Raw genomic sequence first — 14,865 nt, forward strand, 5'->3', positions numbered from 1 at the left:
CTCCACCCCACCCGTCTGTTCTGGTAGGTGGATAGTTGTGGGCGTGTGACTGAGGGTGTGGCCTGTATGAAACAGGCAGGGTGTAACGGCGAAACAGAGCGCCGGGTTTCGCAGAAAAACCTTGAACAACGGAATGACTCCTCCCCTGACTCCACCCACCGGAATGGCATAGACACGCCCCCTGGACAAGATCAGGACTCCACCCCTTCTACCCAGCGGAAAAAACGAGGGCGACGGAAACTTGTGCACTTGGAGAGACGTAAGTCACCCATCTATAGTTCAATATGTTCATGCTGCAGTTTAACAAAAAGTAATCAGACACAATAACATATTATTCTTCATTTAACACAGACATTTTAAGGTGACTTCAGAACTGAGGTTTGTTGCCACCACCACTTTAAAGCCACTTTAAAAGTATAGTTAATTTTTTATGTGTACGTGAGTGTACACGAACGGCCTTGCAAAGCAAAGCTTAATTTACTCGTATGCGTATACACATTACGTATGGCGCATTGCAATAAATTGCTATACCTCTCTTGGCCTACATACTCCTATATGTGCGACATACGAGTACAAAGTATGCACGGTTACAAACTGGTGCCCGTACAGTACATGCGCACTATTCTGAAAACGAAATTTGCGGATTGTACTTTTTATTCTTTCGCAAGTGTAAATACTGAACTATACTACATGCTTAAGATCCCAAGAATTTATAACCAAACGTTATTATACTGAACATCAACTATTAACCAGCAAACCTGAAATTAAACACATTGGGTAACCATTACTGTTAAAATAGTACTTGTGATCCAACTATACTCTTTTTTTGTTTCATTTTTTAATTACAAAAAAGACAGTTCGTTGAAATGATCTTAGCATTTGTCTTGCAGATATAGAGGACGATGGCAGCAGCAGTGACACCAGCAGAGGAGAGGTGAGGACTGCCCACACATATGCCTGTTTAAATCAAAGCTCAGTAATCCCAGGTGGAAAAGAAGTTCACTTCCATAATGTACTTGAAGTGCTCTATTTTTGCGCACAACTTTTTTACTTAATATACTAAAACTTTTTTGGTACTTCTTAAAGGTGCCATTGAATGTTAAACTTTGTATAAATTCATACAAAGAAATCAGAACATTTAAGTATACAAGTTGAGTCATAATAAATAACGTGAAATTACACAGGGAATAAATATTGAACACACTTTATTTTATACTTTGTAGAAAAGGCTTTGTTGGTGATTATAGCTTCTAGACACCTCTTGTATGGAGAGACCAGTCGTCTGCATTGCTCAGAAGTTTGGCCCATTCTTCCACACAAATGGTCTTTAAATCTTGAAGGTTTTTTTATGAACTTTGATCTTCAGTTCTCTCCATAGATTTTCTATGGGATTTAGGTCAGGTGATTGACTGGGCCATTCAAGCAACTTGATTTTCTTTCTTTGAAACCAATTCATTGTTTCCTTGGCCTTGTGTTTGTCCACGCTCTTTTCATTTTCAGCTTTCTGGTAGATGGCAGCAGATTTTTATCCAGAATGTCCCGGTACATTTCTTTATTCATCCTGCCTTCAATAATATAAAGTCTGCCAGTACCCCTTGCTGAAAAGCAGCCCCAAACCCTGATCCTTCCACCCCAAACGTAACTGTTGGTATGGTGTTCTTGGGGTGGTGGGCAGTGCCAGTTCTTCTCCAAACATGGTGTGTAGAATGACTGCCAAAGTTCAATTTTGCTTTCATCTGACCTTACTATAGCCTCCCAATAATCCACAGGCTTCTCCAAATGCTCTTTCGCAAACTTTAACTGAGCCTCAACATGCTTTTTGTTCAGCAATTGGGGTCTTTCGTGGTGAGCATGCATGGATGCCATAGCGGTTCAGTGCATTGGTTAAAGTTTTCTTTGAAACAACAGTACCTGCTGATGCAAGGTCTTCCTGAAGTTCTTCCTGATTATTCTTTGGACTCCATGGACATGGATCTTACGTGGAGCACCTGATCGTGGCTGGTTTATGGTGAAGTGATCCTCTTTCCATTTCCAGATAATGGCCCCCACAGTGCTCACAGGAAAATTCAGCATTCTGGAATTGCGCCTATAACCAGTCCCATCAAAAAAGCTTTTCAACGATAAGATTACGAAGATCTTGAGAGAGTTCTTTGCTTTTACCCATCATGAAGCCTTTCCTGTGTGCCTCCTGGGTAATGAGAAGCCTTTATAGGCCATCAATTAGGACTAAAGCAGCTGATATCAATTAGTACTGATAGGGGGCAGGGTTTCTCTCTCAATACTGACAGATTTCAGGTGATCTCCTGGCTTTCTATGCCATTTTGCACATGTGTTCAATACGTATTTCCTGTGTCATTTCACTTTATTTATTATGACTCAACTTGTACACTTAAATGTTCTGATTTCTTTGTATGAATTCAATATTTGGCTTGGTATCTACATATGGTGGAAATTTTGTGTCAATAGCCCACTTAGAAATCCCCTTACTGATAAAAATGCTGATTTGTCAAATACTTATTTTCCCCGCTGTAGATGACTAATAAGAGTTCTGTAGATGATAATGACATATCATGAGCCTCAAACACGATTTATTCCTTCTTCTTATGTAACCTCATGCATGCAAAAGACTGCTGGAAATCAGACCAATCTCAACATAACACAGACTGTGACGTTAAAGTCGAGATGTACGCCCCAACATTAAATTAAGTACAATGTTGTTACAATGCTAAAAACAAAGTTGTGAGTGCTAAGTTAGAGCTATTTCTACTTGATGTTACATTTAAGTTTTGCAGGTCCAAACTAAAAAAAACCACAAACTTACCACTCGGAAACGTCCATTTTCTTTATGTAGATATCAGAGAACAGATTATTTCAAAGCATTCTTTGGCACCTTTAAGATAATCTTAAAAACACCAAAAGCCCGGGATACCCTGCACGACTTTGCCATCGTGAAACAATTTTTGTAATCGTGGCTCTTGTGTGTTTTACCCAATCCATGTCGCACAATGTGATAAGGTAATGATCTTATAGGAGTGCAAAAATCCTGCAGTGTATTCCGGGCTTAAGTGTACTTATCCATGCTATTTTGAGACACCATGCATGAATACAAACTAAAATGTGCTTTTAACACACCATTTTTGTATTAAAAAGTGTATTAAGTTACCACTTGTAGTAAACTTGAACCCCCCAAAAAAGTAGTACCTAAATAGATTTTTAGCACATTTTAGTTCATATTACTGGTGTCTCAAAATAGCACGGATAAATACACGTAGATGTTTTGAAGATTATCCTAAGAAGTAGTAAAGAAGATTTTTTAGTATATTAAATACAAAATTAGTGTGCAAAAATAGAGCAATTTAAGTACATTATGGATGTGCACTTTTTTGTCACCTAGGAACATTATCAAATTAGAAATATAATTCATTTTTCAATTGTCATGGGATAGGTTACTGGGAATACACTGAAACGTAAAGGAATAGTTTACCCAGATATGAACATTTCAAAATGTACTCATCCTCTTGCTATCCCACATGAATGACTTTTTTTCAATTCAATTTTTTTAAATTTTATATTGAAATGCTGTCGTGTTATCTTCTTGTATGAGGGTCAAGATGGTCAATCTCCAAAAAGCACATCCGTACCTCATTAAAATAATGACTTTAGTGTGGACAATGTACAGAGTTAAAATAAATGTCATTTGAAGTAAAAATTTAATCTTATTTAGTGAACAATACATCAAATGTGTGGCGCAGAATCTGGCTGGTTCTTGTGTATCTCATGACGAAACCATAGACTGTAAAAAAAGATGGACGACGCAACGTCGCCGCCATGTTACGTAAAAACGTCAGTTTGGAGCCAAGGCATACACAAAAGGAATCATCCGTGGAGCCAGAGGCGGAGCCGCGGTATCAAACTTCCGAAACTTCCCAAACGCTCGCGCGACCAATTCAACCACGCCAATCATAACGACACGCCCTGTTTCTATAGCATCATATTACAAGCTAAAATGAAAATTATCACAAAAATGAACACTTGAACATATATCAGTGTGATAACAACTACTGAAAGGACCAAAACCATCTTTCGGAAACTTTTATTGTAAGTGTAATTTTTTTATCCATTCATTTGAATGGAGAGGGCGAGGTTTGTGACTTGTACTGCAGCCAGCCACCAGGGGGCGATCAAAGAGCCAGTGGCTTCACTTTTCAAGACTTATGAGGCACACCAGGACAAAACACACATATGACGACTAGTACAAATGAGATTCAATGTTATCGACATGCTGCCATGTTCGAATTTACAATGCTAGATTGTATGTTGCCATAGATATGCAATGTAAATTCTAAGATAATTTTCATATTTGGGTGAGCTATTCCTAATTCCTTTAGTCCATTACTATTTCTAGCTAACCCAAGTAGGTTAAGGCAGTGGTTCTTAAACTTTTTCTAAAGTCTAAAACTAAACAGTAAATTATACAAAGAAGTGCTGTTGGTTAGTAGCCTTATTTTTTTAGGTTTAATTATACAGAATGCGTGATAAATTAACGTATTTTATAAAATGTCATAAAACTGGGGCCCCCCTGGCACCATCCCGCGGCCCCCCAGTTTGTGAACCACTGGGTTAAGGCAGCTCTAGTAATGCATTAGACTGAGATTACCATCTTTGCTTACTTAAACTGGTTTTACTAGTGGTCACATATCACAGGAAATAGATTACAAGCATCAAAATCACAATGAAACATTCAGCCTGTGTGTGTAGTCAAGTGTTTATGTGCGAGACAAATGTAAGACCACCACTGAAATGTGCTTACACGCTGTTTAACGTGTTACAGACATGTTGTTGAAGAAACTCGGTTTATGTCCACGAAGTATAAAAGTAGCTGTATGCTAAAGTTTAGATTGTGTTTGAGATCGATGTGAATCACAAATTAGACCAAATGTATATAAGATTTGTGTCCCTGCTAGCTAAAGTCTTGTGATTTACTGTTGAAAATGCAGGAAGTCATGCTACATAATGTAAAGAACATGTGAAAGTATAACCTTAATATCTTTAATATTGACCGAGTCAGATCATGTCAAAGATTACTCCTCATCCGAGTTGGATTTTGAGACCTGGGTCACATTTACTAGAGGTGGGTAAGAAAGTTGTACTTGTCTTGTAGAGTGACGGGGGCAGACAGAGGGGCCGTCAGGGCTGGGACATTAGTCTGAGGAGACGACCCGTACAAAGAGAGACCTTTCAGGCCGGAGACCCATATCACATCAGTCGCAAAGAGAAAGAGGAGTGGCTCGCCCGCTGGAGGAAAGAGAAGGTGAGAGAGGCTGATATTAAAGGTTTCAGAGCTTTTGTGACGTAATGTTAATCAGCAGTAAATGACGTTGATTGAATAACAATTAAATGAATACAATGTTTAATAGGTTTTCAACATAAATGAGATGATTTTTTTTGTTCAAGCATATGATTTCTTTAAAAAGGAATTTGAGTTGTAAAGTTGTTGTAAATTGTAATTTTTTTAAGGTGGGAGATGTTTTAGTCAGACGTTTTAGATATTTGTCATTGATGCAGTACTTTTGTTTGGATTTTACTCTGTATAAAAGAGTTGAATGCACAATGTGCTTGTGTGTGTGTGTGTTTTTGTCCAGTGAACTGAACGGAAAGTGAACATCAGTGGAAAGTTAGGGTGGGGGTGAGGGGCGGCTTTCACTTTAACACTGTCTGCTCCACTCACAGGCGTATGTGTGTGTTTGTAGTAGAGTGCATGTGTGCGTGTGTGCGTGCATGTGTGTGTGTGTGTTTGTAGTAGCAGTGGTGTAAGTTTTGGGTGTAACTAGTTACAAAGTAATTAGTTACTTTAATTTAATTACTTTTTTCTTAAAGTAAAGGTATATTAACATTATAACGACTTTGTCGGTGTGTGTCGCTCGTCTCTTTCAAAAGTTTTTTTTTTTAATCTGATTGTCATAAACAAATGAGTAACGTCCACTAAAGTATCTGATGAGAGACAGATGACGTGAACTCCACTCATTGGGAGTCGCTCCAGAAAGTCGTTCATAATCTGCATAAAGTTAAAAATTTCTCAACTTTGTCAACTTTGTTGACCTGCCCAACCAGTCGCCAATGGTCACTGTTGCTCGTGTCACCGGAAGTCGCAAGCTTCCATTGAAATCAGTAAGATTGAGTCGCTCTGCTACTGCTAGTCACTGCAGTTTAAAGACACACTATGCAGTTATTTTACCTTAATATAACAGCTTCAAAGTTATTTCGGTGGTAAACAAAGTCAATCCTCCTGTTGAAGCTCGGGGAGGACGCCGCTAGCAAAACCACCAATGCAAGCTTGAGAGAACCGCCCCTGACAAATCTCGCGAGAATCACGACTTGCTTTACGGCAACGACGTCACACACACGTTAGGCTTGTTCGACTTTGTGTGGCGCTGCAAGAACCGACCGCCGAATGACGTCAAAGTACCGCGAGAATGATCCGAGACGGCACTTTGACGTCATCCGGCTGTCGGTTCTTGCAGCGCTGCATGAAGTCGATCAAGCCTATAACAACAACTGCACGCGCGAATTTGAGACGTGAGGCTAAACGATTAAAAAGTTAAGAAAGCGCGTTCGGAAGAGAGTATGAAAAGGAAAAGAGAATCTGACCGCGTTACTAACCGGACAAGAGTCTCACTCGGTCAGGTTTTTACTCGTTGGCGTGAGCTAAGAGACACCACTCGATGGGATGCTGATCTTGCGATCTTGTTGATGGACTAGTAAGTAAATCTCTTATTTGTAAACTTGTTTGCGGTCTATGTTGTATGTTGTTGTGCTTGCTTGTAGTATGTCATGCGATTATCATGACAACAGTTCTCACATCAGGACATAAATAAGCCTAGAGGTTGTAAATAGTGTAAACATGCACAATTTGCAAACTATTATGATAAATAGCAATAATCATGTATAGTGACATTATAACGACCAATGTTATGAAATAATGCAACGTACACAATTAACTTTGTCATGGCATTTTGTAATGTTTACAAGAACACAAAAGAAATGATACAGTAGACATAGACTATAGACTGTTTACTTGTGATTTAGCTGCAATCATGTAAAAACGTTTTAAGCCAGCAAACGCTGTACTTTATTATTATATGCACTCTACACTTGGAATAAACTTCTTATTATCCTATAACCATCATCTGTAGTTTAATAGACTATGCAGTAGCCTAATATTTGTATGAAATTGTGAAACATTACCTGGTCATTATCTTCGGAGATGTACTAGAGTGGGAAATTACGAAAGTTGCAAGTATTCTCTAGGGGTCGCTGTTTGACAAAAACGCCGAAAATGCATAGAGCGGCTTTAAGGGATTATTTTTCTTGTAATTTAATTACAGTTACTTCTGATGTAATTGAACTAAATACTCTGTATGGACTGTAGAACAATCATTTATAATACAATAGTGGATGTATTGTTTGTTATTTGAGCCATTTTAAGCCTTTGTTTGTATCATTCACTAAATGGGATTTAGAAAGTTATTTGTAATAAGTAATTAAATACTTTTTAGAGAGAGTCATTTGTACAGTAATCTAATTACATGATTGAAGATATGACCACTGGCGGAACCAGTTTACTTTGCTTACCCGTTCACATACCCCGATAGTATTTATATATATATATATATATATATAAATATATATGTATCTCTCTCAGGGGTTTTTCTCCTCCTAGGAGTTTTCCCCCAGGACTAGCCAAGAGGGTTTTTCTCCTAGGGGTTTTTTCATCCCCTGGAGAGTCCGCCACCTTTGGCTTAAAGGTGCTCTAAGCGAATTCAAGCGTTTTAGACCATAAAAATTTTTTTTTTTTACATAAAACAAACAACAGGCTGCCTGTCCGCTGATCAAACTGTAAAAAAACGCGATCTCTGTAGACAGCCTAGGCTCCACAAACTGCAATAAAAACAAAGTGGCCAAACCTACCACCAAAAACCATAACAAAGTGTTCCAGCCAATAAACAACAAGAAGGATTTGGGGGTGTGGGTTGGGCGCGTTCATGAAAGCACGGAAGGGAGGGGGAGGAGTTAGCTACGCTCCGTTTGTTTGTAAACAGTTCAAACATCAACAAAAAGTAACGTCACACAGATTCGCTTAGAGCGCCTTTAACTTACTACTTTACTGTATACGTTACATTATTACTACGCTCGCTTTTCTATGCTTTTCATACATCTATTAATGTAAAGCTGTTTTAAAACAATTAACAACTGTGAAAAGTGCTATATACATAAAATTGAATTGAAAAAAATGTATTAATCACTTTTTTGAGTAACTGTCCATGAGTCACGGCTAAAGTGTTAGGCACAATGCGAATTTGATGCAACCCTTTAAGTTGTGACTTATTTATGATACAGCACAGCCTTGAATACTTTACTGGTTTTATGAAATAATTATCACACAATTCAAATATTAAAGTAAAAAACATATGTATCAACGCAACTCTCATGAAGTAAAATCAATGAAAACCTTCCTACCGCTGGAAAAATAGTCCTTGACCGACTATAAACAGTAACACAATTTTTCACATATATTTACGTTGCTAAAGGCAGAAGTATGGTCCATTTTTTCTCTTTCGCGATAGTTCGCGTACAGTGCATGTGATGCAATTTTCTTCTGTATGTGCACTACCGGATTTTTGAAACCCTGCATACATTGTACACGTAGGTTGCGCATGCGCTTGCAAGAGAATGTAGTATGTGGCCCAGCAGATGCATTGCATTTTGTCGCAATGCGCATGCGTCAAACATCCATGTACACGTACGAGTAAAATAAACTATACTTTGCAAGGCTGTGCTTTCGACCATGCACGTACGTTCATGTACACACAAAAAAGACTATACTCCGAGCTTAAGGGTGCTGCGCAGTGATACACAGCATCGTTGGGTGCAGTGGTCATAGTGGTGTTTTATCATAAATAAACCACAACTATTGACCAATCAAAAGCAAGGACTGGAACTAACCATTTAAAAATAATGTAAAATGATATAAAATTTGTTTTTGCATATTTTCAGAGCATGCATGCCTATGTAGTCACACACAAGCACTAACATTCAGTGTCAGTCTCTCTGGTGTCTGCATCCACTACAAACTTTGATTACTCGTAACTTTAAGGAAATTAAACTATTTAGTTAATGCAAACCATTGCCATATGAACGTTTGTGACATTTTGATCATTTCGATAAAGTGCGCTAGTCTAGTTTATAGTAGAGTGAGAGAGTGTGTGTGTGTGTGTGTGTGTGTGTGTGTGTGTGTGTGCAGTAGTGTGCTCGGCTACATTGAGAGGCCCTGTTTCCTGTAGAGGTGTGCGCTTTGTAAGTGTGCATTTCACAGGACACACTTAAAACCAGTGCCGAGTCTCTGTTTTTATGTTTTATTCATGTTCTGAGCAAGCTTTCGACCAACATTCATTAAATGATTTGTAAACGATCTCTAGATTGTCCATAAACCATCTATATATGAGTCTCTATGGTTGTGGTCAGATTAACACAGCATCTGCTTACTAAACAAATCCAGAACTGGAAAGTCATTCAAGTCCCACACATCTTCCTTCCGTGTATTTAATATTTCCGATCATTACAGTGCCTAAGGTCAGCTGTTTGCATGTGATTGTTTTCGAGTAAGTATCGATGTTCAAAGCGTGCATTTATTTTGGGCTCCAGGGCTGTGGGGGTTTCAGGGTCTGCCGTGTCCTCGGCTCACCCAGCGAGGTCTGTCTGTTTTGGGTTGGGCAGCGTGGCCGAGACTCCTCCCACCGGAGCCTCTGGATCTCATCAAAAATCTGGCACGGTGCAGTTACTCTGCTTCATGTAGACTTGATGACAAACGCGTGTGTGTGGAGGGAATCGTGCACATGTGAAAAGTGATTTAGCTCGTGACAATACTGTTTAGTAGAATTAATTATACTTTGTGTGTGTTTTTACGTTATATATTCAGGGAAATGTGTTTCCACATTTGGAAACTCTGTCTCTTTCTTTCTCTCTTTTTCTCTTGCTTGCTCTCATTCATTGTAGGGTCATAAATTGCGCCTTAATTGAACTTTTCCGTGTTTCCCAATGCATGGTTACCATGACAATTTCGGAATGCCTTTTAAAATCCGTTCCTTCCTCGGAAAGAAAACATCAATCATTAACAAATCTAAACACACACTCGCTCTGCTTGTATTTCACTCCCCCATTTTTTTGCAGCAGACGCCCTCCTGGTCCTCTGCCAGTATTTGCAAGCCCTCTTTTAACCAATCAGGATGCCCAATGTGAGTCACATGACCCACAATTCACAGACAAAGACATTGACCATGTGCCCCCCGCCTCTATTTGCCAGCGTAGATGTATATTCGCTGATTTGTATGTTAGAGGTAAGACATGCTGACTAAAGCTGTTTGCAAGTGTGAACCAATGTGAGTGTACTGATTTTATCTACAGGACATACAGAGTTGCAGAGTTGTCGAATTGTCCTTCCTCAACTTGTGTGGATTAATTTGTGTATAGATTAACTGGTGAATATGACCATAGATACTGCATGGCGTTAAGACATAAATAAACAAAGAAACAAAAAAAGTATATCAATTAGAAGTTGAACAGACTTTAATTGATAGTCATGTGATCAAAGTCGCCAATGAGGACATTGCTTAAAACACAAAATATGGGATTGCATTGCAACATTACGGTCTAAAATAACTAGATTCCGGTAAAGACAGAGAGAGACATTTCCAGCTTATGACGTAGGATGAAAGAGAGAGTGCATTTCCAGTGTATGACGTAGGACATAGCATACAAAGCACAGAGAGCAAAACAAAAAATGAAAAAGAAATCTAAAACAGGGATTTAAAAGAAAATGTCAGAGGATTTCGATATTAGACTAGAGGATATGGATTTTTTTGTTTGCCTGCGCTTTTGCATTCATCATCATGTCTCGGATGCTACAGGCACATCATACGCTGGAAATCTCGTGAACACGTGTCGGTTATTAGCGGAAGCTAGTTATTTTAGTTTGTAAAGTTTAAAATATTTATATTTTTCTTAAAAAATTGCATCGACTGCCCTCACTAGGCCTTTATTAAACCCCTGGAGCTGTGTCGATTACTTCCGTTAAGGATAGATGGCCTTTTTTGGTCTTTAAATCAGAAGCACTATTTACTACCATTATGGGGTGTACACACCAAACACGAATTCAACAATTTGCAAGAGTATATTACATGCAAAGTCAATGCGAGCCGATGCGAATGACGCAAATTGGGTGGTGGGATTGTCAAGAAAACACACTATTCAATATTCAACTCAAGCAAAAAATTTGCATGACACAAAGTTAAATCTCGTAAGTAATTTCTAGAGCGAGAAATGCGATGCTTCGCGTTTGGTGTGTACGCAGCATTAGAGTGAAACGTATGTGTACATGTTAAAGTATTTTATTGATGAGCAAATAACCTAAGAAAATAAGTCTAGTTTTTAGACAAAACACATCAAATTTAAGCAAATTTGTGCTTAAAACAAGCAAAAAAATCTGCCAATGGAATAAGACATTTTTTGCTGAATTTTTCTTGTACACTGCAAAAAAAAAAAAAAGATTTTCAAGAAAACCAATTTAAGTATTTTTGTCTTGTTTTTCAGTAAAAATATCAAAAAATTCTTAAATTACGATGTTTTTTCTTGATGAGTAAAACGACCCAAGAAAATAAGTCTAGTTTTTAGACCAAAAATTTCGAATTTAAGTGAATTTGTGCACAAAAAACACTTAAAAATCTGCCAGTGGGGTTAGCAAAAAAATCTTGAACATTTTTCTTAAACACTAAATTCAAGAAAAATTCAAGAAAAATTTGCTTACCCCATTGGCAGATTTTTTTGTTTGTTTTATGCACAAAATCACTTAAATTTGATATTTTTGGTCTAAAAACTAGACATGTTTTCTTGGGTCGTTTTGCTCATCAAGAAAAAGCATCTTAATTTAAGAAGTTTTTGATATTTTTACTGAAAACAAGACAAAAATACTAAGAAAATGTTTTCTTGAAAATCATTTTTTGCAGTATATTAAGTAAATTCAAGAAAAAAAAAAAATTTTAAGCACAAATTCACTTAAATTTGATGTTTAGTCCAAAAACTAAAATTATTTTCTTAGGTCATTTGCTCATCAAGAAAATACATCTTGATTTATGAATTTTTAGATATTTCTACTGAAAACAAGACAAAAGTACTAAGTAAGAAAGTCATTTTTTTGCAGTGTACCATTTTATTTGCTCTTGTGTGTGGTTGGATTTCAAAATGCAGAATTTATTCATTTTTGAATGATTTCATAACATCATACAAAACACATTACAAACTCAGTCTCGTGAGGTATGAAAGACAAACATCTGCGCAATATCATTTTCTACTGAACAGCTGTTGAGTGGTTTGTTTTCACATATTTACTGTATACGAAACCCGCATGTGCATATATTGTATTTTTTTTCAGAATGTGCCTAAACCCAATGGGTTTGTATGAAAATGCCATCATGGAGATTAAAGGACAGAGACTTTAGGTCACAGTGAGGGTGAGGTCAGAGGTCATCTTCACTGGGTCATGGTCATAAAGCTCTCAGCTCTTCAAACTGTGGTCAAAAGTCAATGGCCATCAGATAAGGGTCAGAGGACATGTGCAGGTCAGGGTGAAAGAGCTCACACATATTTCATGTGAACAGTTTGCATGTGCAGAATCTATCAAACTCAATGAGTAATCTAATTTACACAGAAATGTTAAATGAATATTCCACTTTCATTAAAAAGGTAATTCTGATATTTAGATGTTTATGTCTGTCTTTGTTCAGTCGAGAAGAAATTAAGTTCTTGAACGAAAACATTCCAGGATTTTTTTCCATATAGTTCACCTTAAAGGTTTACAGTTTCAATGCAGCTTCAAAGGACTCTAAACGATCCCAACCGTGGCATAAACGTCGTATCTAGCAAAACTATTGTAATTTTCACCTAAAAAAAAGTACTTTTTAACCTTAACTTCTCATCTTGCACTGGCCGTGTGATGCGCCAGCGTTACATATTACGTGATGACGAATGTGAAACTACCTCTCCTGTGTTTACAAGTGTGAAAAAAGAGGACTCTTCTGACATTGCTGTATGTGGAATAAAACTAATTAATGTCTTTGTGTCACTTTATTGTTTAAAATGGTCCGCAAGTGTGCGTTTCACATATGTAATGGGTGACCTTTCAATATATACATAAGGTTATGCTGGCGCATCACACACCGCTAGTGCAAGACGATCGTTTTTGGACAATATTGCCTTGGTTCAGATCATTTAAAGCCATTTGAAGCTGCATTGAAACTGTAAACTGTTGGGGTCCACTAAAGTCCACTATATGGAGAAATATCCTGGAATGTTTTCCTCAAAAAACTGAATTTCTTCTCGACTGAACAAAGAAAGACATCAACATCTTGGATGACATGATGGGGGTGACTAAATTATTGGAATTTTTATTTTATGAAAGTGGAGTAGAAGTAGAAGATGAAGGTATGAAAATATTTAATACTCTAAATACCTGGCAAAGCACTCATGAGACTTTTAAATCACATCATTTGTTATTGACAATGCATGTGTGTAGGTCTAGTTTTTTTTTTTTTATAGGATTAGTCATTTTTTTAAAAACAAAATCCAGATAATGTACTCACCACCATGTCATCCAAAATGTTGATGTCTTTCTTTGTTCAGTCGAGTAGAAATTATGTTTTTTGAGGAAAACATTCCAGGATTTTTCTCATTTTAATGGACTTTAATGGACCCCAACACTTAACAGTTTTAATGCAGTTTAAAATTGCAGTTTCAAAGGACTCTAAATGATCCTAAATGAGGCATAAGGGTCTTATCTAGCGAAACGAATGTCATTTTTGGCAAGAAAAATTAAAATATGCACTTTTAAACCACAACTTCTCATCTTCTTCCGGTCGTGTGACGCGCCAGCGCGACCTCACGTAATACGGCATCACGTCAAGAGGTCACGGATGTGTTGGTGTCCATTAAAGTCCATTAAAATGAGAAAATCCTGGAATGTTTTCCTCAAAAAACATAATTTCTTCTCAACTGAACAAAGAAAGACATCAACATTTTGGATGACATGGTAGTGAGTAAATTATCTGGATTTTTTTTTAAGAAATTAACTTATCCTTTAAGTGCTTAAAAATAATATATCAAAACACAATACCAGTTGGTTCAGTAACATGGAAAGTAAATTACCATCACAGACAGTTTTTTACATTTAAATTAGTTTTAATTAAATATTAGTTTTTCACATTTACAACTTCTCTAAGATCGCATACTCAATGAGAAAAAAAGGTGTTGGTAGAACAAATGATGTCTATTAAATTTGATGTTTTTTCCAAATGGACATGCTTTTGTTTTCACAGCGGTGGTGCGATTGCCACAATAAATGGATGGTAAAATCTCATTGGTTACACACATAAGAGTTTTTTGTGGAGTGTTGAGCTATAAATGAGTGTGATGTGGATTAAAGCAGGAAATAAGATTCTCTATTAAAGACCGCATTTCCCAGGGTGCACTGGGCTGTGTGCCAGGGGCTGCTGGGTAACCATCAACACAACCACAGAGTCTTCCCACAATGCATTGCAACTAGCTCAGTGGTGTTTTTCATTGAAGATATTCATGAAATATTCTTATGTTTAACAGATTGTTTTAGTGATTTATCGCCTTAAGGGTACATGCACACCAAGGCGTTTCCCCTGGCAGCCGGCGTATGTTTTCAATTGTTTCCAATGGAAGCGCCACGCTGAGCGTTGAGAGTTGAAAAATGTTCAACTTTGGGTGAAACGCCCAGCTCGTCAATGTCAC

At 37.5% G+C, this 14,865-nt stretch overlaps 1 protein-coding gene across 1 annotated transcript in view; it reads left to right on the forward strand.

Moving 5' to 3' along the window:
* The window catches only part of dnmt3aa (DNA (cytosine-5-)-methyltransferase 3 alpha a), a 66,288-nt gene that overhangs the window by 24,316 nt on the left and 27,107 nt on the right, over window positions 1–14,865 (forward strand). The window contains exons 4-6 of the mRNA XM_073811382.1: window positions 28–259; window positions 891–934; window positions 5,162–5,311. Coding sequence (XP_073667483.1) covers window positions 28–259; window positions 891–934; window positions 5,162–5,311 — 426 coding nt within the window. The remainder of the gene's footprint in view (window positions 1–27; window positions 260–890; window positions 935–5,161; window positions 5,312–14,865) is intronic.

Source organism: Paramisgurnus dabryanus, chromosome 12 (assembly GCF_030506205.2).
Source record: "Paramisgurnus dabryanus chromosome 12, PD_genome_1.1, whole genome shotgun sequence".
NCBI lineage: Eukaryota > Metazoa > Chordata > Actinopteri > Cypriniformes > Cobitidae > Paramisgurnus > Paramisgurnus dabryanus.